Source organism: Heloderma suspectum, chromosome 6 (genome assembly GCF_057233095.1).
Source record: "Heloderma suspectum isolate Gila_16-S chromosome 6, 16-S_ref, whole genome shotgun sequence".
Lineage (NCBI taxonomy): Eukaryota > Metazoa > Chordata > Lepidosauria > Squamata > Helodermatidae > Heloderma > Heloderma suspectum.
In genome coordinates this window covers 41359536-41384905 of record NC_139463.1, presented here as the reverse complement: position 1 = coordinate 41384905, position 25370 = coordinate 41359536, and the positions used below count along the sequence as shown (strand labels likewise).

At 45.8% G+C, this 25370-nt stretch overlaps 1 protein-coding gene across 3 annotated transcripts in view; it reads right to left on the bottom strand.

Annotated features, from left to right (window-relative positions):
- Positions 1–25370, bottom strand: part of PLEKHA2 (pleckstrin homology domain containing A2) — an 81528-nt gene that overhangs the window by 27625 nt on the left and 28533 nt on the right. For all 3 annotated transcript variants that reach the window (XM_084804053.1, XM_084804054.1, XM_084804055.1), the window contains exons 2-6: positions 22372–22535; positions 17835–17891; positions 14803–14851; positions 11262–11359; positions 3114–3221 (exon numbers count right to left, since the gene is read on the bottom strand). In XM_084804053.1, coding sequence (XP_084660179.1) covers positions 3114–3221; positions 11262–11359; positions 14803–14851; positions 17835–17891; positions 22372–22512 — 453 coding nt within the window. In that variant the 5' untranslated portion in view covers positions 22513–22535. The remainder of the gene's footprint in view (positions 1–3113; positions 3222–11261; positions 11360–14802; positions 14852–17834; positions 17892–22371; positions 22536–25370) is intronic.

The window sequence follows — 25370 nt, the reverse complement described above, 5'->3', positions numbered from 1 at the left end:
AGAGCAACCAAGGCTGTTTCTGTGCCCAAACCTGGCCTGAACCCTGACTGAAATGGACCCAGATATAGAAGAAAGATAGACAAACTAACAGAATAATTTCAAAATATATTTAGTGCTAAACCTTTCGGCTTCAGCCCTCATCAGTAGCTGTGATGTTAAATATCACAGCTACTGAATATGGCAGAAGCCAAAACGCTTAGCTCAAAATATATTACAAAATTACTCTGTTAGTCTATCTTTCACACACACACACACACACACGTGTGTGTGTGGGTGTGTGTGTGATTGAGAAAGAGAGAGAGAGAGAGAGAATGCTGACATTACGGCATTTGAGAGAAGATGCAGGTTAAAAGAATTTTATCATAATGTTAACTACACTCATATTGTGAACCCACACCATAATCTTTTCTCACAATTCCTGCCCCTCAAAAACTGGACAACACCCCTAAATAGAAATCTAGTATTGGAAACCTTCCTTCAATCAGTTAAAAAAGAATTCATGAACACAAACCTGGACTTATCTTTGACAACCTAACAAGAGAAAAGAGGCCTTCAACGGACTTCGAATTAGAAAGGACATAGTCATGAAACCAGTTGATAAAGGAGGAGCTCTTGTTGTGGTGAAGGCTGAGGAGTATATTTCTGAAGGTCTCAGACAACTAAATGACACCAATACATACAAACTCCTCGATCATATCACAGCTGACCTAAATTTAAAAATTGGCAAAGTAATCCATAAATTCCTGCATGAAAAATTACTGGACAGAGAAACTACTGACCTTTTAATTAACCCCTCCGCTGCTGCAGGAAGATTTTACAAGCTACCAAAGACCCATAAAAACAACAACCCAGGACGACCTATTGTTTTATGCAACAATACTGTCACTGAAAGAATTTCAGTACATATTGGCTCCATAATTCAATCACTAGTCCATAAACTTCCTTCATATATTAAGGACGCTACCGATTTCCTTATGAAAATTGAAGGACTAAACAGGAACATCCATTTAACAATGATACCATCATCGCAACCTTCGCTATTACTTCTTTATATGCTAACATACCCCACAAAGACAGCCTTTCAGCCTTAATACACTTCCTAAACAGCAGAACCTCTAATGAACCCTGTACTGGAGTCTTAACCTCCCTGGCTAAGTTGGTACACACTTGCAACAATTTCATGTTCAATGGCAATCACAATTTACAACTCCAAGGGACAGCAACTGAAACACATATGGCCCCATCATATGCCAATCTATTTACGGGACAACTCGAAGAAACTATCGGCAGAACTTCCACCTACAAGCCCAGCATGTGGTGGCATTACACAGATGACATCTTTGTCATCTGGGACTATGGAAGGGGTAGCTTGGAGAATTTTACTAAGTTTATCAACACTATCCACCCAACAATGAAATTTACCAGCAACACCACAACTGAAAACCCAAAATTATCCTTCCTGGATGTCCTCTTAACCAGTGAAAACCATCCAACTGTCACAGACTTATATTGTAAACCTATGGATTTTCACTTGTACCTCAACTACAAGTTATCTCATCTAAACCATGTAAAGAAGAACATTATATATAGTTCGGCTCTTAGGATAAAATGCTTTTGCAATAACAAAAACTTATCAAAAATACAGAATGAACTTAAAGAACTTCTCCAATGATGAGGAATCACATGATTGACTACAGTATCAACTGAGCATCGGTAATATCCAGGGATACCCTCCTTTATGAAGCAAAGGTTAACTCTTTGAAGGAAAATCGCATTTGTTGTGGACTACCATTCTGCTGCCCCTAAGTTAAGATTTTTAGTTAAAGATAATTACCCTATTACAGGAGTCCCCAAACTTTTTGGACCCATGGGTGCATTTGGGAATTTGAGATACTGCTGCAAGCACCAGCACAAAATGCCTAATCAGTTGGTTGCCGCTTTGACGTCTACCTGTCGCGTCTGTGGATCTTAGGCAGCGTCTTATTCAGCAAACACTTTTGCTTTGTGTCTACTGGACACCACAACGTCTCTTTAAGAAGGGATTGTCTAATTCAGCTAATTGCTGGCAGGGCAATACTATACAATACAGCTAATACTTCATTTAAACATATGTTTCGGCAATGGCTGGTAGTTGCTTCTTTTTGCTGGGAGGTTATTTCACAGATAAATTTTGTACTGGAACAGTCTTTAATATTCACTGATGTACACACTCTTTTAAATTATTTATCTGCTTCATGGGAATTAACAAATGGTCAGTGTAAATGGATTCTCCACACCCTTTTGACAGCTAAAAGACCGATATTAAAACTTTGGAAGGATAAACACTCACCCCTTGTAATGCAATGAATTAAAGACCCAACAGCACTTTCAATATTTGAAAGGGTGGCATACAGACGTTACCTTCAAATGGATACTTATTTGGATATTTGGTCCACTTTTTTGCAGCCCATGCATAGTTGTATGCATCTCATGCAAATCCATGTATGTATATTTCAAAAAAGGGGGAGGGATAAAATAATTTAAAAATATATTTTCAGGTGCCCATAGGCACCACGTTGAGGACTCCTGCTCTATTATATTCTATTGTGCACATTTAACGGAAGCCATTAATTCTCTACCATGCATCACATTCAGAAAATCCCCCAATTTACATAAATTAAGTTAAAGCAGCACTTAAACAAAATATTTACTACTCAGGATGACACCAGTACAAATCAGCCTATTGCATTACTTGCAGTTACCTTCCAGAAACCACTCCTCTTAAGAGCATAGTTACTAACAAAATGTTCTTGCATTAGACAGTAACATACACTTCCACTAAAGTGTTTTTCTTAACTGAATCTTTTAAAAAGAATCTCGTATGCAATATGTAGGAAAAACTACAATGAACCTAAGAACAAGATTCCATAGCCACAAATCTGCGATTCTTACTAAACAAAACTAGAGCAGCCTGTTGCAAGACATTTTAACTCACCTGCACATGGTCTCTCAGACTTTCAATTGCTTCCAGTTGAACAAACAAAAGGATACTGACGTGGCCCTTCCCAAATACAACCCCCCTTCTCTATATCCCTCTTCCACAGAAATAGATCAGGCTGAACCCCCCTTCTCACCTGGTTGACCGAAATGGGTGTGTGCACAACTACCCCACCAATGATCTCAGTCTTGTAGGGGCGTTTGCCAACATCTGTGGATAGGGGTAAACTTCCACCCTTCGGGACCTAAGAGAAAAAATAGGACAAGTTATGCACAAAACCAATCAACTGCCTGCTCAGAACCTGCTAGTCTCTTGGTTCCAGAGACAGATTCCTTCTGTACCCCTCCGGCTGTACCCATTTTCTCAGTACTTGTACCAGTTGTTAAGAGTGTTCTGAAGCAAACATTCTGGGATAGAAATGACTGCCAGAAATGTATACTGAATCCATTGGGGATGGTATGTATATGGATGGATGGCATGTAAATGTATGGATTATATATATGCATGGGTTTGAGTATGTCTTGGTGTGTATATGGTATACGTTTCATTTCACTTATTATATTTCTATATGGCCCCATAGATGAAGCTTTCTGAGCAGTTCACAAAAATTAAAAAACCATTAAAGTGCATTATATAAAGTATAAAACCATGCACGTAATGACAAAGAACAAATAGCATACACAACACAACATATATCCAAAACAATTTAAAACTGATTGTCTGAGACAGTAAAAGAGACTCCTTAAATGCTGCCAAATGCCTGAGAGAAGAGAGCAGTTTTAACCTGGCACCAAAAAGATGACATATATCTCCTGTTACAGGGTAGAGCAGGGTACTCCAACCGTTTTCAGCCTGTGGGAACATTTCTGAGCGCCAGTCCGAGACTTCACCTCTGCTTTTGGTTGGCTTTGTAGTACTCCTCATATCTGCTACTGGCTTGACAGGAAGTGAGTGCTACTTCGAGATCCATGTCTATTAGGGCCAAAACAGACATTACTTTAAATCTGTGTCTAGCAGCAATGTCTTTTTAAAATGGTTACTCTAGAATATGCACAAGGGGCCCAAGCCAGATTTTAAAAGCTACCACACCCCACCCACCACACCCCTTGAGGGTCCCAATCTGGACCAGGGGCCCTACAATTACTCTAGAGTAAAAAATGAAAGCAGATGTAGCTGCTAGATACACATTTAAAGAAATGTCTGTTTTGGCCTTTGTTGGTATTGTGTTTAGATGCGACGTTTCAAATCCCACTGGCTATAATGCAACACAGTGCGAACTGGCCCCATGCCTTACTTGTCCACTGTTACTTATTCCAGTTGCCTTAACCATGCTTAGTTTGGTGTCAGATTGAGGCCCAGTAAATAAACGCTGCTAATGTGTTAAAGTAGACATCACTGCCAAGGCCCATAATTTCTACAGCCATTCTTCTAAAGTAGACATCTCATTTCACCTCCAGCAATTTGTTCATGCCAAGCTTGCTGCTATTATCATATTAAATAAATCATACTACTAATATTTTTTCCTTAGGGACTAGTGTCAAGGGCTCCTTGGAGGCCTCTCTCAGTCTAATTCAGTAGCCAAGTCCAGACACAGACAAAGGGATTCTTTTCAAAGCTTTATTCCTCTTTTACAACTTAACAACTCTACCGTTAGCAACTAGATATGAGCAGCACAGTACCTATGCCCTAAGTTGGAACAGTTGGTCCCCGTCTGAAAGGGAATTACTGGCAGACCCCTGAACTTAAGGACTAGGGAGAGTCCCTCCCCTTTTCCCTTGGATCCTCTGGGCACAGCCGTTGTTTGCACGCCAGCCAGGCACTACGCCTCCTTTCTGCGCCCTCCATTTGGCGCCGCTCTCTGCGTCGGCATCGCGCGTCCATCAAGTCTGCTTCCCGCGCTCTGTCACTCCCAGGACTGCTATCTAAGCTAGGAATGCTGGTGGGAGGAATCTCCGTCAGCTGTTGGTCCTGGGAAAGAGGAGCGCACTCCTCTCCCAGGAGCGACTGCTCTTCCTCAGAATCAGAACTACTCTGGGATTCTATGGGCTCAGTGTCCACCCTGACATCTAGAACCTTTCTAAAACATGGTATCTAGGCTTCCCTGGAGATGTTGTAGTAGAAACTACATACTTTGCAACCCACAATGACATTCTCGAATGACTGGTTGCCTCCCTTTGTCCCTTCCAATTGCCTGCCCCTGCACAAGGGCACCAAGATGCTCAGACATTCTCCCGCAAGCTACAGCAGCAACAGCATCGCCCGCACCATCTGTGTGGCCAATCACACGGAGACATTAGGCAGCTCACAGCATCCATCAGCTATTCTCTCCAGGCAGAGCATAAGCATAAAAGCCAGACCAGTATCAAATTCAAGCTGGTCCTGAAGCTTTCATGCATTCCTGTCAACTAATAGCAGCAATTCTTATTCTGCAACCTGGGGGCAAATCCTGGGTGGATTGCCTTTCCATCAGAGAGGTGAAGATACTCTGTGGGCTGAGCTGGTAAAACTGGCTTTTCACTAGGCTGACACCCAGTGAGCCTAGATCCCTGCTCCCTCATCTGGTCCAACATGCAACATTCCAGGTCTAATCTCAAACCACTGGACGCATGCACATACACACACCATCAAGAGCAGAAGTATGCCAAGCCAATATGTGAGCGGAGATTGCAGTAACTCTCTGCACATGGTGCTAATGATAAAGGTGGTAAGAACCACCCTGCCAGATCAAGCTGATGTTCCCATCTAACCCAGCTAGGGACGTACGGACTGTTTCGTGGATTGTCAGGCACCTTTCGTTCCGTCGTCCTGTAATCAGTCATGACACTGCTCTGTTTTACTGCTTTGTTGTAATGTTTTAAGGTTTTTATTGTTTTATACTGTTTTTATATTGTACTGCATGTGTTTTTATGTAAACTGCTTGGAAATCCTGGATGTCAAGCAGTATAGAAGCAGCACGCATAAACTGTGGTGTCAAGAAGTCCTTCCTCTTGTCTGTCCTGAATTGACTGACCCTTGCACTGGATGACCCCAAGTCCTAGTATTAGGAGGGGTGTGTGCGTGTGAATCTCTCCATCTACTTTCTCCATGCCACGCATAGTTTTATAAACCTCTATGACATAGCTAGGGAGACAGCATTCTCCTGTGGTTTGAGAGATGGCCTAAGAAATCTCCAAACATGCTCAGAAATGAAGTAGGCAGGTAGCCTCGAGATGCCCATAATACAGACAGGAAACTAAAGCTGAGTTGTAGAGACTTGGCCCTTAGCCTCAGTGTAACTATTTCTAATATCAGAACCATAAATGAAGGTTGAATGAGTTGGGGGGGGGGGTTTTCCATGCTATCAGCTTCACTTTGTTTGCAACTTTGTTGCAATGTTTCCCCAATTGCATCTTCTCCTTTTCCTGTTTCCACAGTCCATAAAGACCTGGCTTATCATCGCTGTAGCCTGGGGCTCTGTGCTGTTTCCACTGAGCTGTAATCAAATTATTTTCTTGATGGCTGGGTGGAGTCTGGACTGGGTCTGATGACCTTATCCATGTTCCCACCTCCTCCTCTTGCCGATTCCCCCCTCCCTCACCCCCTTCTGCTCAGCTCCAGTTTCCCACTATGGCCAGTCTCCTCCTTGCCTTCCCAGCCATTTTGTTTTGCCTTACAGAAGGAGCAAAAAAATCAAAACGCCATGTTTGGGGCATCCCCTCTTTAAACCTTCCTTGTTTCCCCTAAAACAGGAATTTAAAGCGCAATTGTGCATTGACGAAGTGGCGAAAAAGCAAAGTGCTGTGTCTGGAGCATCCCTCACCCCATTAAACCTTCCTTCTTGCCCCTAAAACAAGGATTTAAAGCAAAACTGTGCATTAACGAAGGGACGAAAAAGCAACGTGCTGTGGCCAGTCTCCTCCCTGCTTTCCCAGCCCTTTTCGCTTTAGAGAAGAAGTGAAAAATCAAAGCGCTATGTCTGGAGCATCCCCCACCCCTTTAAACTTTCATTCTTGCCCCTAAAACGGGCGCTTATGTGTGCATCTTTTCATCGCTACCTGACTGCTCCCTCTAAGACCATCTCCCCCTCTCCTTCACACAACTTCCGGCTGGCTACACACCCCCATGGGCAGGACTAGGATACCAAACCCAGTGCGGGTGTGGAAACAGCTCCATGCTGGAGCCGAAGTAAACAGGAAAAGTCAGACTATGAACAGTCTCAGAAGAAGCAGTTCTTCAGCGATAAAATACAGCGCTGGTGCTGAATGGCCACGACATCATGGAAACACAGAGACCTCACAGCGCAGCCAGGTTGGAGTAAATTGCTGGTGGAAACACACCCTTGGTGAGTATAATGTGCTTTATACAATAATATCACCTGATGAAGAATGAAGCAATTGTGATGAGAGTCTCTGGCCAGGTTTGTATGTTCAAAAGAAGGCACCGTGGTTTGTGGGGGCCCAGGGGGGCCCATTCCATGACCCAACCCCTGCTCGTAGCTTGTTGTGTTGTCCGAAGCCGGTGAGGATGGGCTATTACATGGTTAACAGAATCCATGGGCTGTTCCTGGTGGTTTGTTAGCCAACAACCCACCCTTGCCAGGTTCAGATGATACGACAAGCTACGAGCAAAGGTTGGGTTATGGAATCGGCACCCGCAAACCACAGTGGCTTATTTAAGCCACCGTGAATGATTTTAATTGTATGAACCAGGTCTCTGTGACTTTTGTTTGAAAAAAGTAAATGAAATGGCCAACTGCTTGAAAATGTGAAGTTGATTGCTTGTAAAGGGCTAATGCGTCATCCTTTTCTGTGTACTCCTGCCTCCAATTCCTTCCTTTTCCTCTATAGCTCTCCCCCCAACCCATGCTGCATATTAGATTATAAACTCCTGACGGCAGGGTCCTCTCCTCTAGTAAAGTGCCATGCACACTGGTGGTGCTAAATAAACAAATATGCTTGCATTTATAAAAATGCTGCATTCCCACAATGGCAGCTGGTGGCTAGCGTTGCATACAGTCAAGATGACACGTGATGGCTTTTATCACTAAACAAACATCCCCCCCCCCACCAAAACTGTTCTATTGGAGGGGTGGGAGGATGTTAAAAGCTGTTCAAGCTCTGAGGGCCTTTGTGTGAATTATAGATTTGTCAATTAACATGGCAATTCTGACCCCTTACTGAGTGTATGTGTATAACATTCATGTGTTTTTTTAAAATTACAATTATGTATATGTCATATTTCTGGTTACAAATCCTACCAAGGCAGCTTATAAGTAAAATAAAAATAATAACATCACAATAAATATTAACATTTTAAAAATAGTCAGGATCATTCCCACAGTGCAGTTGGTGGCAAAATGGTCTTGGGGCAGGGAGCACCCAGCTGGAAGAGGAGTAGGTGTCTGGTGTCATCCTCATCCACCTCTCTCTTTCTCCTGGAATTCTTCCCACAGAGCTGTTGATGGTGGATGGCCCTGTGGGGGCAGGCGGGGGTGGTGGTGGGGGAAGTCCAGGTGAGGCAGGTCCTGACATCTTCCTCACCTGTCTGTCCTTCTCTCCTTTTTGCAAACACAAATTTATCTCCACTTCTTGTTAATGCGTAAGTATTCAGCTGTACATCTAAAATGTATTAATATATTTTTAGATGTTCATCTAAAAAACCACAAACCCACAGTGTGTGAATCAGCCCTATATTGACTTGAAGAATCTAAAAGGCCGCCTTCCAGATTCATTTCTCAGGATAATCACTCACGTTCCAAAACAGCAAGCAATTCTCAAAAGCCAAACTTGGTCAACTCAAGGGAGAAGTCGCCAGCCCTCATGGCCAGGGAAACAGGAAATAGGCATGTAATAGAGTACGGCTTCCTGTTTCAGAAGGAGCACGTTTATGTTACAGAGTGGGTAAGCATGGGGAAGTCAGGCATCCGTTAAGTTTGCTGTCAAGTCAACACTTCATTTAAAGCCCCAGTGACCAAGCTTTTTAACCAGTGCGCCACAGCCTCGGTGCTGAAATCCTTAGTGGGTACAACAACCACAAGAGTGAGATAGTGCCTCTTGTCCTTGGGGGCAGGGGGCGGGGGGTTGCCTCTAAACTTCTGAGCTGGGAAGGCTGTGCCATGGGGCTTTGAGTGCCTGCCCCCAAATGCCACAAGCTCGAACTGCCTGTGCCGCTTGTATGTGTGTTCTTGCCACAATTTGGCGACCCATGCTTGAAATGCTCCAATGGGAAAGGAGCAGGGGAATGGGGAACCTGTGGCCCTACAGATGTTGTTGGACTACCACCCCCATCATCCCTGAACATTGGCCATACTAGCTGGGGCTAATGGGAGCTAGAGTCCAACGACGTCTGGAGGGTCACAAGTTCCTCCCCCCTGCACTATGGGCACTTCCAGATGGAGGGCGGCTAGCGCTACCAGTCAAAAGGGACTGCGCAGCCGTTACATCTTTCCCTCAGAAGAAACAGTGAGAAAACACTGGGGGGCGGGGGGGAAGTTACAAATGAAAGACGACGTCATCCGGATCCTCTGCAAAATTCCGTGAATGAGGCAGGGCAATTGCACAATAAAAACCTCGCCCGGAAGCACCTTGCATCTCTCAACCCACTGCTCCACCAGACCCCGTTGCCCACCCTTGTCCTGCCTAGTGGAGCAATCAAGGTCTACCCTGCACCCAACACAGGGAAAGACGGCTAAAAGCAGACAAGCTGTGTCTTGGGGTAAAGCTTGTCTGCCCCTGCAGATCTTCTCAATTGGGGAGCTGCTGGCATGTTTCCAAAGAACCACAGGGCTCCTTGGAACAGAGCTGGGGGGGGTGGGGGGAGTTGCTTGACTTAGATAATTCCAGCTGCAACTTGGAAATAGGCCTAGTGTAACCCAGGCTCTGGAAACTGTGGCATATGCGGCAAGAGGAACATCAGAGCCAGCAGGTAGGGGCATTTGATCTCCCAGCCACCAGTGTTTGTAGTGGCGCAAACCGCCCACCCTCTGAATACTACAGGGCAATTGGCACAAACAGAAAGGCGTCCTTCTCCCACAGACGCCATGTGATGTGGCGGAGGCCCATCAGCCACTGAGGGAAGGAAACACGCCCATCTCAGCTGGCCTCTAAATACAAGGCGTTCCTACATTTTGGGTGAGAAGTTCAAATCCCACGTAGATCTCTCCCTTTAAAAGAAAGAAGCTATTGTTTTTGTCCCCCCAAAGGAGTCAGTTCAGACACATCTAGTTCTAGGTGATTACCCCAAAGTGTGGCTAATGCTTGAAAAATAGCACTAAACAGGGAAGCAACTTTTGTTTTTATTATGTCCATGTCATGAATTGGCGGGGGGGGGGGGAGGGTGTTCATATTCCGTAAAACAGGGGTGGGCAACTTCTGGCCCTCCAGATATTTTGGCCTATAACTTCCAGCAGCCCTCACCATTAGCTGTGCTGGCTAAGGCTGATGGGAGATGTAGCTCAAAACACCTGGAAGGCCACAAGTTGCCCACCCCTGCCAGAAATCCATGCATACGCCATAGAAAGGCAGGTGTATTTGCAGTGGCAGCAAACTTTTCACACAATACAGAGTCCACACAGATGGCCAAACTGACCCAGGATGAGCTCTGGCTGGTCACTATGGGAAACAGTATGCTGGCCTGGCCTATACTGACCAGCTTTCCCCAACCTGGTGCCCTACAGATGTTCTGGATTTCAACTCCCAACAGCATGGCCAATGGCCAGAGATGATGGGAATTTTCGTCCATCAGGTCTATATCAGGGCATGAGGTTGGGAAAGGCTGTTCTACATTGTATGGTTTATTAAGAGCTGGAACACCGATCGAAAAAGAAACAACAAAACCGCTCAAGTCTCTAGTGAAGATCAAATTGGTTTTGGAAACTATTTTGAGGTTGCAATTCAATACCTAAAATTGTTTCAGGGAAGAGGAAGGGGCTTCTCCTCCCCCGTCCCCGCTGCCTTTCCTTTAAAAAGTAAAGAAGAATTAATAAAAGAATAAAAAAGCAGGGGATGAGCAGTCAAGAAGCCCCTCCCCCTTGCTGGAATTGTAAGTCCCCTCTCCCCTAAGTTGTTTCACCCATCTCCTTCCGTTTAATTTCAGGGTTTTAGTCAAAATGCCCCCTCACCAAATTTGACTGAAATCTCAAAGTGAAATAAAAGGAGACCAGCTCTAGGATATATGCAGCATCAAGGAGAATCAAGCCACTTCTTTCCCACTGGGACAGTGTTAGATAGGAGTGAGGCTCCACCCCAAGGAGTGAAGCTCCATCTCTTCCCATGGAGCTTGAAAGCTACACACAGGGCAAACCTACCGTAATCTTGCTGGCCCGATTTAGTGCCTCCACCCAGTCCTGCAGATCCCTTTGGTCATTGGCTTGCAAGACATAGCGCCGAGACAACGCATTGATAACTGCGGACACAGAGATCAGTGTCAGAATTCAGCATCGTTTAAGGGAATGACGACGTTTGATCTCTGCAGCAACATCTCAGCCTCCAGAAATAAACCCTCCCCCTGTATCTCCTCCCTGCTGCTGCCTCAGGCTGGGATCCTCCAAGAAGATCCTGCTACAAGTACCTCCACCATCTGAGGTCCAGCAGATGACTGCAAGATTTAGGGCCTTCTCGGTGGTGGCACCCCAAGTCATAGAATTACTTACCCAGGAAGGCTCACCAGGTCAGCTCTGTTTTTACTTTCTATATGTCAGGGGTGTTGAAATTCTTTCAGCCCGAGGTCTGAATTCCATTTCAGAGAAGTTCTCAGGGGCTGTGTTCCAGTGGTGGGTGGGAGCCAAAGGCAAAAGGGGTGGGGCCAAAAATACCAGCATACTGTAGCTTAAAGCTCTTACTGCCAGTAACTAAGCTTTAGTAGAGGCATTTCAGCCTTTTAGAATGGGGGAAAAAACATGCAAAAGCTGGGAAACCACCAAACGATCAGTAGTCAGGGGGAAAGCAGTGGGGTGAGGCCATCTGGCAGTCCCCATCTGGCTGGATTGGAACGCTAGGTGGGCCAGATTTGGCCTGAGATTCAACACCCCTGCTATATGTCGATGAAAAGCAGAGATGGAGAATGTGGGGCCCTCCAGATGTTGTTGGACTACAACTCCTGTCATACCTCACTACTGGCATAGGCTAGGGCTGATGGAAGCTGCAGTCCACCAACATAAGAACATAAGAAGAGCCATGCTGGATCAGACCAAGGATCCATCTAATCCAGCATTCTGTTCACACAGTGGCCAACCAGCTGTCAACCAGAAACCCACAAGCAGGGCATGAGCGCAACAGCACCCTCCCACCGATGTGCCCCAGCAACTGGTGAGCATAGGCTCACTGCCTCTGGTACTGGAGGTACCACCTAGCCATCAATCAAGACTAGTAGCCATGGATAGCCTTTTCCTCCAGGAATCTGTCCAACCCCCTTTTAAAGCCATCCAAATGGGTGGCCATCACTACATCCTGTGGTAGCGAGTTCCATAGTTTAACTATGCAGCTGTGTGAAGAAGGACTTTCTTTTATCTGTCCTCTTCTTACGGTCCCCAACACTGATGAAAAGTATTCATTTCTGGAGGGCATTTGCCCTCTCTTGGAACCCATCCAGATTTCGATCTTATCACTGCCCTTAGCCACTGGGTGCTTCTAGATGATGGGCTCATAGCGCTACCACTCAAAAAGCATTGTGCACCTATTCTGCTAACAGTGTAGCCTCCAGGATAGTATAAGCTGTTAGGGGCTCAAGCAAGCCATTCTATCTCTGCTCCCCAGTTTTCCATTTTTCTTTTCCAACTGAAACTCAACATTCCGTGGCTACTGAGCATACTCAGTCATCACTGGGCTGTGTTTTTTTGCAGGGGGGGTGTTGCTCTTTTAGATTTGGATGTTTAATTTATTTTTAAATGTACTTCTGCACACCTTGGGGTTCTGCCAAACATACTGATACCTCCCTCTTATTTCTCAGTGGCCCAATTTTGGCTCCATGACTGTCGGCACTCACCCCCTGAGTTCACTATTAGAGAGAGTGATACTGACATTTCACGGCATTTTTTTAAAAAAAATGTTCATCGCATCATGAGCACTTCTTTGGGGCCGGCAAGGCCGGATTAACATTCCTGACTTGGTGAAAATCAAAATTGGCAGGGAATGTGGTTGGGGACTTGAAATGCAAGCATACTACAACTTTGTCAGTAAGCCCACACATGTTACTAGCCTGCAAAAAAGAAATTAGCCTGCTGGGGCTGGCAAAGGAAGGTCAAAGAGCTCTGACCCTCCTGCAGCAGCCTGCCACATTTCTCACTCACCTGCATGCCATTCCTTGTCACCCATGGCTACCAGGCTAGTGCTTAGAGACAAGGCTGGTGCACTGTATGAGTTTTATACCCAAAAGTACTCAGTACTTAATATGGTCAGGGCAGTGTATATTTTACAGACAGGCAGAAAGGGTGCAGCACATGATACAGGATACAGAATTCTGCTTTCTAAATGTCTTGGGTAAAGCATGTTTCTAGACCTTATGGCGGAGTGGGGAACCTCAGGCCAGGGAGCCAAATCTGGCCCTACTGTGGTCCCAATCTGGCCCTCCAGGGATCCCCAGGCCCCTCCCCCTTCCCCTGGATCCGCCCCTTTCCCCAACTACCAATCATTTGGTGATATCCCAGCTTTTGTGCTGTTTTTCTCCCATTGTAAAAGGCAGAAATGCCTCTCCTAAGGCTTAGTTACTGCCAGTAAGAGCTAAGCTAAAATATGCTGGTATGTTTTGTATTTTGGCCCTGGTCCATTTGCCTTTGCCTCCACCCATTACTGGAATGTGGCCCCCAAAAGCTTCTCTGAAACTGAATTCAGCCCTTGGCCTGAAAGAGGATACCCACCCTGTGCCTTATGGTTATAAAGATATGCTTGGGAGTGTCTGGGGAAAAGCCTGCTGAAATCTCAGCAGTCAGAGGTGCGGCTGGGTACAATTTCCAGTGGTTGGAAGCTGGGCTTACAAATGAGGGAACCAAGATCCTGGAACAAGTCTATGGCAAAGTGCTGGGTTGGGGTGGGGGAGGAGAGCCTGAATCCACTTCCAGACTACCATGGTTTGAAGCCTCATGAATGAGGCCCCGTGTCCCCCTCCTCCCTTCTCAGACATGGGACTTCATTACTTCCTGTTTTGGAAGGATCACTCGAAAACATTGTTCGCTAGTTCAGATGCAGCTGCAAACAATGCTTTGATTCAAACAGGAAGTAACAAATTAAGCCCATGGTTTGGAGGATCATCTGAACACAGCCCTTCAAGCCATGGAACGAAACCGATTCACAAACTCCTATCCCAAGTCATCTAACTGACATAGCATTAGCTCTCCTCTGCTCGCAAGAAATAGCAATAGAGTGATTTTGTGGACACTTGAGCAAAACAACTTCAATAAGGGCTGGATGTGCCTGATCTCAACTGATCTCGGAAGCTAAGCAGGGTCAGCCCTGGTTAGTACTTGGACGGGAGACCGCCTAGGAATCAGGCTTCCTGCATTGAGCAGGGAGTTGGACTCGATGGTCTTGTAGGCCCCTTCCAACCCTATGATTCTATGAATTATTTGAATTATTATGTTTATACCATCATTCTTGAACATCTATGTAAGGTAGGGCAATTCACAATTCCACATTCACCATTTAATGACTGCAAGAAACATCAAGTGATCTTGCATGTGTGAACGAGCCATCACAGGTCAGAAGCCACACATCTTCCAATGTTTCCTCAAACACCACACTTCCCAAAGCAGTCAGTTCAGGAGCCAGCTGCTAATTTTCAAAACCACAATAATCATAGGATATACATGTGTGTGTTAACCAGCCCTACCCTCCTTCCCAATGACTCATACTTACCAAAACAGAAAGGTGTTTTAGGCTTTTGTTTTGGGGTAGCCACACTGACCTGCAAGGGAAGAGTTGATGGACATGAGATGCCAGTGATGTAGCCCGAGTAATTCTGTTGCAGAGGTAAGTTGCCAACATTTCGGAATGACCTCCCTGACGAGGCCTGCCTTGCGCCAACATTATCTTTTCGGCACCAGGTTGAGATTTTTCTCTTTTCCCAGGCACTTGGCAGCATGTGATGAGTTTTAATTGATCCTGGGTTTGTTTTATGGTTTGGCTGATCGCTCAAAGTTGTTTTTAGATCTACATTGCCTTTGCGTATACTGTCTGGGTTTTTTAATGTTTTCATATTTTGCATATTGTATGTTTTATGTTTTTAATCTTTGCAAACCACCCAGAGAGTTTCAGCTATGGGGCGGTATAGAAATGTAATAAATACATACATACATACATAATTTTGAAGAGGGGGACAGGGTTCTTGCACTTTTAGGTGTGTGGCAGGCAGACATTCAGCAGCTGAAACCTCCCTCGGCACAAAAGAGGAGGAAAGGCTGCACCTGTTAAATTTCTGCTTATCATGCTGCTATTAAAGACATGGGAACCTTGGGAGGGAGGGGGGAATCATGCTAAAGGGAAGAGCCACACCGTACAAAATCCAGGGAAGAACTCAGCCCTACAGCTTCCAAGGTTCCAGCCAGAATTCTGTATTCAGCAGGAAGCAACTAAGTCCAGTTTAATCTACGTACACAGGGTGGAGAACAATCCATTGCCCACAAAGCTGCCTGCCTCCCAGCCAGCCCAGCATCTGCCCCATTTAGGAAAGGGTTAACCCTTTAATTGCAGTAAATTGTTTTACTGCAATTAAAACAGTTTAGAAACATGATGAGAAGGTAAAGCTAGCTGGAGTTGCTGGACAAGTAACTCGGCAAAAAGGGATAGGCCCAGTGACCTAGCGCCTCCCCCTCCTGTAATTGCTGCTTGCTATCTTTCATTTATTTTTTATTCGCTACGCTTTGTTATACGTTATTGGTTACCCCGCCCTTCCTCCTTCAGAGCTTGGGGTGGTGTACATGGCCCTCCCACCCCACCTGTTATCCCCACAAGGACCCTGCATCCGCCTTCTTCCATCTGCTGCCCTTGAGATGTGCGGGGCTGCTACTTCCATCGTTCCCAGCCAACATGGCCAGGGTGGAGAAGTCTGGCTTAGGGAGCAATCCTATGGCCCCAAAACATTGTCTGAAGGGCCAGAGGATACTGGGGATTCCCCCCTCCAAGGCTGGAGACAATGCTCCGACCTCGGAAGGGGGAGTCAGAGATTCTCCATCACCACCAGCCCACCCCCTCACAGCCAGCATGGAAAGAGCCGTGGTGGCTGGCTTCCGAGGTCAGCAAAGCAACCTTGGAAAGGGGGAAAAGGGGGTGTTTCAGTGGGCGGGGAGGGGAGGAGACCAAGAGGCCAGAATAAGAGCTATCCAGAGGCCTAAGCTCCTTCCACCCCCCTCCGATACACCGGTGCTGGACGGGCAAAAAAAAGCCCATCGAGCAAAAAACGCAGGGTGGGAGGACTGAGAGGTGAAGATCATTTCCTCTGCTCCTTCCGCCCTGCACTGGATGACTGGAAGCCCCAAGTGTTCAGGGGCTTCTTATCATCGAGGGCACAACTGACAGGATTGCTCCCTTAGAATAGTTGGCCCAAGGTCACCCAGTGAGCTTCATGGCTGAGTGAAGGATAAGGTTCAACCTAGGCTCACGCTTGTAGTTTGGGTGGACTTCCGGAGTCAGCCTTGAACCTGGATGCCCAGGCTTTAGCAGCAGCCAGCACCCGTTCCTACAGATGTCTGATCTGGCCACAGTCACACATGTCTTAATTATACCTGCATATTGTAGCCTAAAGCTCTTACTGCCAGTAAGACCCCTGCACTACGTGACAGCAGCTCTCCAGTCTTTATCTTCTTTATCTCTAGAGAGGGCCTTCTCTACAGTGGCCCCACACTTTTGGAACAAGTTGCCATCGAAGGGCTGCCATGCTCCGTCAGAAGCCCTTGAAGGCCTTGAAAACATATTATTTCACTGTGGCCTTCTCTTGATATGACTGCTATTATTGCTGTTATTGTCAATACCATTGTTGCTGTTTTTACTGTTGGCTTTTATTGTGGTTTTTAAACACTTTTAATATTTTAACTGTTTTTATGTATTTTATTGCTGTAAGCTGCCTTGGGAGGGTGTCTGCCCTGAAAGGTGGCCAAGAAATGTTTTAAATAAATAAATAAATCTTAAAAGTGAGAACCTGCACTAGCCTTCCTTTCCATAAACTTAATTTGAAGATATGACATAATTAAACGGCAATCTGCGAACCTTCAGGCATTCTGAGTGGAAATACAATGACGGTGATAGGGCGAAGTACTGATGTATATAGAAATATCACAATGAATGGAGTTGCTGAGCCTTTACTGGGCACTGCCACTCAACTGCAAGCTCTGCAATCCAAAGGACTAGAAACTTGGGTTTTAATAAATGGATAAAGCTGAAGTTTTCAAAATGCCCACCTGGGTGCTTGGCCCTGGCCTCTACACTGCACAGAGCCAGGATTCTGTCTGCCCCCACAGCAGGATATAGCTCTTCCTTCTTCTTCCCACCTCCTAGAAATGAAACCTCCCCTAGTTGATGCCTGTGCCAAAAGGATGTATGAATCACTAGGCTTGGCTGGTCAGTCTGAAACAGACTTACTCCAATGGCCACAGTGGTGTTTTGTGTCAGGCTATGGATGTCTTCACTACTGATGCTGAATACTTATTCACCACGGTTGATGTACTTAAGACCCCGTACTGAAATGACACAGTCTGGATCCAGGGGCCTTAAATAATCTATCCACCCACACTGAGCTTTTTCTCTGACTGTTATGTGCTCACTTTGTTATGAGGCAAAGAAGTGGATGGTTTAACCCCCCCCCCAAAAAAAAAAAGCCATGAGGGCCAGAAGCTTGTGGGAAACCATCAGGCCTAACCACTTACTTGGCAATCCTATCTCCACCTTGAGCTTACCTTAGAGATGTAGGTCAGCTGCAAAGATCCAACTGCTTTTGCCCCTACAGCCAGGTTCTGAAATACATTAAAAAGTCAATCAATCAATCAATCAATCAGGAAGCCACCAACAAACGGCCGAACTCTCCCCTGGCTTATTTATAAGTAGTGATGCCTAGTGGTCAGGATGATAAAATTGAGAGGCGGAGGATCTGGCTCAGTTACTTTTTTACTGCTTTCACACATTCATGGACTTTTGCAGAGTCTCTGGTACTAATTATGCACCCCCACCCCACACACACACGCTATACTTCACATGGCCATCTAAAAGGGGGGGGGGTTTAAGAGCATTAAGTCTAAAATTACCTAGTTGCACCACTGATGGCCATTTCTACTTTGAAAATATAAGTATCAGGAGTTATAATATCCAGAGGGAACTGCCACGATGATGCTTTTTATCCCAGTAGTTCTTGGTACAACCTAAATTAGCTTTTGTAGCCAGCACGGTCTCACCTAATTAAGTCTTCATAACATGGCCTACTGCATTCCATCTTAAGGGTAAAATCCCACATAAGTCCTACTTAGAGAAGACCCAATGAAATGAATGGGATTTGAGTGATGACTCACTTACGTCCCATTCATTTCAATGGGTCTACTCTAAATAGGACTTACCCTAGATTTTAGTCTAAGATTAACACCTTAGGACAGCCTTCCCCAATGGTGCCCTCCAGATGTGTTGAACTACAACTCCCATAATCCTGGCTGGGGGATTATGGGAGTTGTAGTCCAACGTATCTGGAGGACGCCATGTTGGGGAAGGCTGCTTTAGGATATTCCCCATCTTCCCCCACCTGCTTTAACACCATCCTGAAGAAGAGCTGTAGGGAACTTGGAAGCTCACTACTCTGCGTCCTTTCATCTGTTCCTAATCAAGGCATTTCCCTACTGTTGTTTTTGAATTCTCTATTGGGCTGATAGGACTTCCTGAAATGTTTACCAAACAGGTAAGTACTGAATCAAGATGGTGGCAGTTACTCCAGATGGATAAATCCAGGGTGCTTCCAGACAACTCCTAGCACTACCCCTTGAAAGGTGTTCTGCAGGTATTCTGTCTTTGCCTCCTTAACTGACTTGTTTGGGATAAGAAAAAACAAAAAAGACAGAAGCAGCAGTGGGGAAACATGGGAGGATACAAGTGGAAGACGATGATGCCTGTCCCACAACCCATAAAAGTCTGTGAATGAGGCAGGGTAATTGCAGAATAAAAGCTTCATCTGGAGGCACCCTAAATACTGAATCAATCTGGTTGGGTTAACTGCTGGGTTGTTTAGCCCCTAAACAACCCAGTGGTCTGAGTTCGCACATCACACTGAGCAACATACAAAGGAGCTGATCATGGGTTGCTGAATGAAAGTAGATGTGATGGGCTCAGCTCTCTCCTGCTCCTCCCAAGAGTCCATGGGTTGTTTAGCCCATGGGCTGTTGTGTTGTGTGAACCAGTTCAGAGTGTAATCTTGCATGTGCACCGTCTTCTGCAAATAGGCTCCCATTCTGTTCAGATTACAGCTGGCTTAGCGCAGCTGCCCACAGAGTGGGGGTTTCCCAGACAAAAGGATCTGCTGCAGTTTCCCTTCCAAGATGCTCAGACAGAGGAAGGCATGATATGAGTCAGAGCAAAGACTGGGTCAGATTTCCTCTTTGGACACATGAAGCTAAGCTTCACGTTGGTCTGGTAGGGAAGGATGAACATTTTGGTTTCATGGCTGGCAGCAACATCCAGACCTGAGGACAGCAGGGACTCATGGTTAGGATACCCTCGGGGGGGGGGGGGGGCAGAAAAGTGGCAGCCACAGTATAATCACCACATAACCTCACTCTGGAAATGACCAGAAGGTTCAACCATCTTGCTCTGTGGAAGATCCTCTACACATCATCTGCCCCCAAAGTAGAATCATCCAGATCACCAACACCACAGTATGCCAGGAAAGAGAGAGCTGGGATGCAGAGCATCACACCAATAAGAGCACAGCTGCACTCAGGCTACCAGATGCCAGCATCACATCCCATGAAAAACTTAAGTCCCTTTGTGGATAACACTGTTATTAATTATTCTTATTATTATATAATACATATTTGTATAGTTCTTTCAAGTGTTCCCTTTGCACACATTCTGTATCTGTAATCCTTATAACAACTGCATAAAGATATCTGTACTATTATCCCCCATATCGCATGTGGGGTGGGACTGAGGCTAGGAGAGAGTGACTTGCCCAAGGCTACCTAGTGAATTTGTGGCAGAGGCGAAATTCGAACCAGGGACTTCCTGATTTGTGACTCAGTCTCTGAGCCACAATGCTACACCCACAAGGGGAAGCTCTCTCAGTCCCTGGAGTATGCATCATCTGTTGATCTGCTAAAGGATGACTTAGATCCATTTTATATCCACTTACTGTATGGACTTTTCCAGGGCTGGCAGCAGAGCCTAATATATTCAAGCAGCTGCCAGGGCCCACCCATGCAGATGCTTGGCTTGCCTGCCTGCCTGCACTCGTGACCCCCAGGAGATCTGGTGGCAGTGGCTGTGAAGCTGCCCGCCATTTTGATTTTCCCACAATGCCCTGGAGCACCTACCATTGATTGTGAGAAAATCAAAACAGCACATTGCTTCCCAGATACAGATCTTGCTACCACGTAAGTCCATGGCTGGGGGAGCAAGACAGCTGGGGGCCCGATGACGTGGGCAGCGGGGAATCCGCCACAAGGCTCTTTGCCAGGGCCCCCCTCTAAACTGGAGCTGATCCTGGACTTCCCCTGAGAATGCTGGGCATTGCGGTTCAGTGAAGGTGTGGAGACTCCTCTGTTAGAATCCCTAAATCCCGCCTTCTCAGCCCAAACTACGGTCACTGCAGCTCTCTCTATTAAACCAGTTAAACTCTTTAGTGTAGACCTGGAGTCTCCAACGTGGCTCCCATGGATACCCATATGACTGCCAGGCTTCCTGCCCCTCCTGATATTTATTTTATTTAGGGCGCAATCCTATGGGGATAGTCAGCCGCCTCTGAACTCAGAGGTGACCGACTATCCAATGCAGTACATTTGCGGCTACACGGCCGATTTCGGCACTCTAGCTGGGGCACCTTGGAGCGGGAGGGGGGCCGGATGGCGCATAGGAAGCATCGTAGCAGCGCTTCCACTGTCCCCTCCCCCAAGAATGCCCCCTTTCCCCCCACTCCTCACTGCTCTTCCGAGCATGGAGCCAGGGATGAACCACGTCCACATCAGATACAACTTACCTGCCTATTAGATCAGCTAGGGCACATCCTAGAAATTAGAACCAATGTTGTGCTGCTTATATTTCCTGGATTGCAGTCATATGCTCTTGGTGTTTGTCAATAAGTCTAGTTCCTCGGTTAAGGGAACTTGATCTCAAGTATTCTAGCTAGCCGTATCTCACCCCCACATTAATGCCTTTGCTCTACAAAAGTGTAGTCCTCAGGGAAGTGGGTAGTTATAGGTTGGAAGCTGGCAGAGTTTAAGTCGGTACTCTGGTTAGACCTCTCCCCCATGACAATTAAGAGCCCTAACACCCTTCAGCCCAGGTGGTGGTGTGTCAGCTACCAATTTTTCAGTGTATATTTTAGGGGGGATTTAGGTCTAAATTAGGCAGGACTTTAATTCTATGAAAGCAATTGACATACATGGCATTGGTTTAAAAGAAAAAAAGTTAGCTAGCTGCCCAAGCAGGTTCCAATGGGAGCTTCCATTCTGAGGTCACAGCAATTTGCTGGGCTGGGGGGATTTTCATAGGGACCAGGGGGGAGGGAAAGGGTTAAATCTACCTCCGTGCACGTCATGGGCCCGATCCTGCTTCTGTCTGTCCTGCACCCATCCTCAGGGGCTACTGATATTTTAAAAAAACATGCATGTCAATTGTCTTCAAGCAATTAATATCATATCTAGTTTGGCTTCAGTCCCACTGGTAATGCTGAAATAACATGAAACCCATCTAATTTGGTTAACTGAATCACCTCTCCGGTAAGCACAATCTCATTCTGTCTTTCTGTCTGTCTTGTATTTGTTGACTTGTATGTAAATCTAAAAACAAGGCCAGCCCAAGGCATTCTGTTGTCTGAAGCAGAGTAAAAAATGGCACCAACCCCAAGTCAAGAAGCATAGTACCGAAGAGTAGCAAGGTTATTTTGGCACACGAGACAAAAAAAAATCCCACAAACACCTCTCCCCATCCCTGGCAGTAAAAACACAGTAACAGCAGATTAAATCACTAACTGCACTTTCATGGCACCCAAAATCTGCTGCCTGAGGCAGCGGCCTCACTCAGCCTAATGGTAGGGCTGGCCCCGTCTAAAAATATAATGAATAATTTAAATTTGATGGATTTCAGAGATGTCAGAGAGGAGCTGCCACTTTCCATGGCAGCCCAGGGTATGCCATTATGTCTAGATGTGAACTGAGTCTGCCTCTGGGGAAAAAGAACATGGGAACAGACAAATTAGGCTTTTCCTACAGACTGAGCCTGCTCCTGAGAGGAAAGTTTCACCTGGGGATTGTCCATGTACCACAGAAGGCTGTTGGCCTGGGTATCCAGGATGAAATATCTTCGCAGGAACTTTCCACAGGCTTCATTGTCCTCGATGTCCAGGAACCCACAGATTCGGTTCTGACGATCCACATAAGGCATTCCGGGCTCCTTCTAGCATCCCCCTGCAAATCACAGACACGTACAGATGAGACTCCGATCTTTGGCATACACAACGACCTCATGTAAAGACCATTCCTTCCTATGGCTCCAGAGCCGCTCTGCACATTTTGCAACCCCATCGGTGCTGAACCAGCCTCCTACAACAACACAATGCTTGCCCAGGACAAACAAAATGAAACAAAAACCCAGAGGGGTTGTCAAACATCTAGAAAGCCATGATCCATAGCTGGTAAACGTCTGTGCTGAGTTTGGTGGGTTACAAGTTGTACAGGCCTACTCTCTAAGCCAGTGGTGTTGAACCTCTCTCAGTCCGCAGGCCAAATTCCATTTCAGAGAAGCTCTCGGGGGCTGTATTCCATTGGTAGGAAGGGCCAAAGACAAAAGGGGCAGGGCCAAATACCAAAAATACCAACATACTTTAGCTTAAAGCTTTTCCTGCTGGTAACTAAGCCTTAGGAGAGGCATTTCAGCCTTTTAGACTGAGATAAAAAATACAGAAAAGCCAGGAAACTCCGAGGGAAAGATTGGAACTGCAGGCGAGATGGATGTGACCCGCAAGTCAGAAGTACTGCACCCCCACTCTATGTAGCCCACGTGTCCAATAACTGACATGCAACGTATTTCAAATATGCCTTTGAACAAAGTTCACACAACATGGAGACGATTAATGTGTGCCCATTGTACACTTGGGTTTTGTTTGGGTTTTACTGTATTTACACTTAGGTTTCTCTCTCTCTCTCTCTCACACACGCACACACATGCACACACACACACACACGAAAGCCACAGGCAGCTTCCCAGTGAGTGTACATATAGCAAAACTCCGCGAGTAAAACAAATGTGCACTGCATGGGTGTAAAGATAATTTCACGCTAATTTGGATTTGGAAATGCCCTTGACATTAGAACTGTCTAATTGGCACATGTGACAATCCAAGAACTGAATTCTATAGGCAGAAGCGGCCTTACAAGAAAGCGGCCACCTCAGATAGATTGCCGATGCTTTGAAGTTACTAGCCCATAACATTTATAGCTAGCCAACGTGAGTAATATTTTTCTTGGTAGAAAGGGGAAGTACAAACCAAATCAATCAATCAATAGTCCACCTGCCCATAGGGCATTTCTACATCAGCCTAAAATCCTGCATTTAAAACGGGGCTTTCTGCTTCCATTTTAAGGGCAGGATCATGATGACTCCTTTTTTCATGCGCTTCCTTTCCCCCCTCCCCTTTCCCCCGCCTTCTCCCCGTATCTGAGTCTTCCATTATCTTTCATAGATCTTGCTCCTCTTCTTGCCGCTTTAACTCTTCTCATGGAAGGAAGCCAAGCGGAACACAACAGGGTAATTTGATAACTTATTATCTGCGATCTATTTAAAAACGGAACAAAGGGCATTTAGTGCAGGAGGGTCACGGCAGGGTCACAGCGTTGTGTAAAGAGCCCGCAAACTTCCGTGAAGGAGCAATCTCAATCGCAGGATAAAAGCTCCGTGTCATGAAGCCCATAGTTATCTTAGTTATTTATGACATGATGAGAACTGAAAAGGGAGAAAGACATCCTCCATCAACAGAAAGCTTCTGCTGTCCAGTTGCCTGGGATCTAAAAGAGGCACTGTGGCATACTGTGTTCAACTTGGGACTCAGGAGGCCTAAATCCTAATCTCTGTTTATCATGAAACTTAGTCAGTGGCCTTGACAAAGTCATTATCTGTCAGCCCTAAGGTACCTCATAGGGCTGTTACGACAACAGAATGAGGTAAGCCCTATGTCTCCCCATGTACCCTTGCCAGAAGAAATTTGCCATGTGACAACACGAGACAGCACCTTCTCTGTGATGGCACCTCAACTTTGGAATGCCCCCCGCCCCCAGGAGTACAACTGGCCCCAGGTCAAAATCTATTTACTTGCCCAGTCATTTTAAGACCAGTGTACTGTTTGGTATGGTTGCTTTTAGCTTCCTCTGTTTTATTGTAATGTAGTGTTATTATGATGCGTTTTTCTTATGGCTATTACATATCTCCCTGGTATCCCTGAGGGGAAGGGGAGTCTAAAAATAATTTTAATAAATAACCAGTTCATGTGGCCTACCCTCTTGTTCTTAAAACCCTGTTCCAACCAAGGAATCACCCTCTCCTTCCCAAACCACAACGAACCCCATCCTCACCTATTGCTAAGAGAGGGCAAGTCCCTGAGAAATATCACAAAGAACCCCCTTGCTAAAGGGAAACTTTGAAAGGGTTACTAGGAAGCCACCACAAAAGCTCAGGGCAAATGTGAATTAGTCACATTTGTTTTCCCAAACAATGCAACAACTGGAATTTTTACCCCAGTGCTGGGTTTTTCAGACTTTCTGCCTTCAGGGAAACCCCAATAACTCATCCACCAAGGAAATCTGCATGGCTCCTACAGAATTAATGCAGCCAGTAAGGATGCCTCCAAATGAGGCTTTAATCGTACCATCGCCCTGCTGTTTCCACAAAAAATCTGTTAGGGAGCAAAAGATGGCGTAGATGCACCAAGTCTTTTGACTGGTAGCAATAAAAGCCCTCCATCTGGAAGTTACACATCGGCATACAAGAGGAAATGCGTCACCAAAAAGAAGAGGACACTGTTTTACATATGCTCATTTATATAAACAAAGACGATCAGGGGACTGGAAACAAAGCCCTATGAAGAGAGACTGAAAGAACTGAGCATGTTTAGCCTTGAGAAGAGAAGACTGAGGGGAGACATGATAGCGCTCTTCAAGTCCTTGAAAGGTTGTCACAGAGAGGAAGGCCAGGATCTCTTCTCGTTCATCCCAGAGTGCAGGACACGGAATAATGGGCTCAAGTGACAG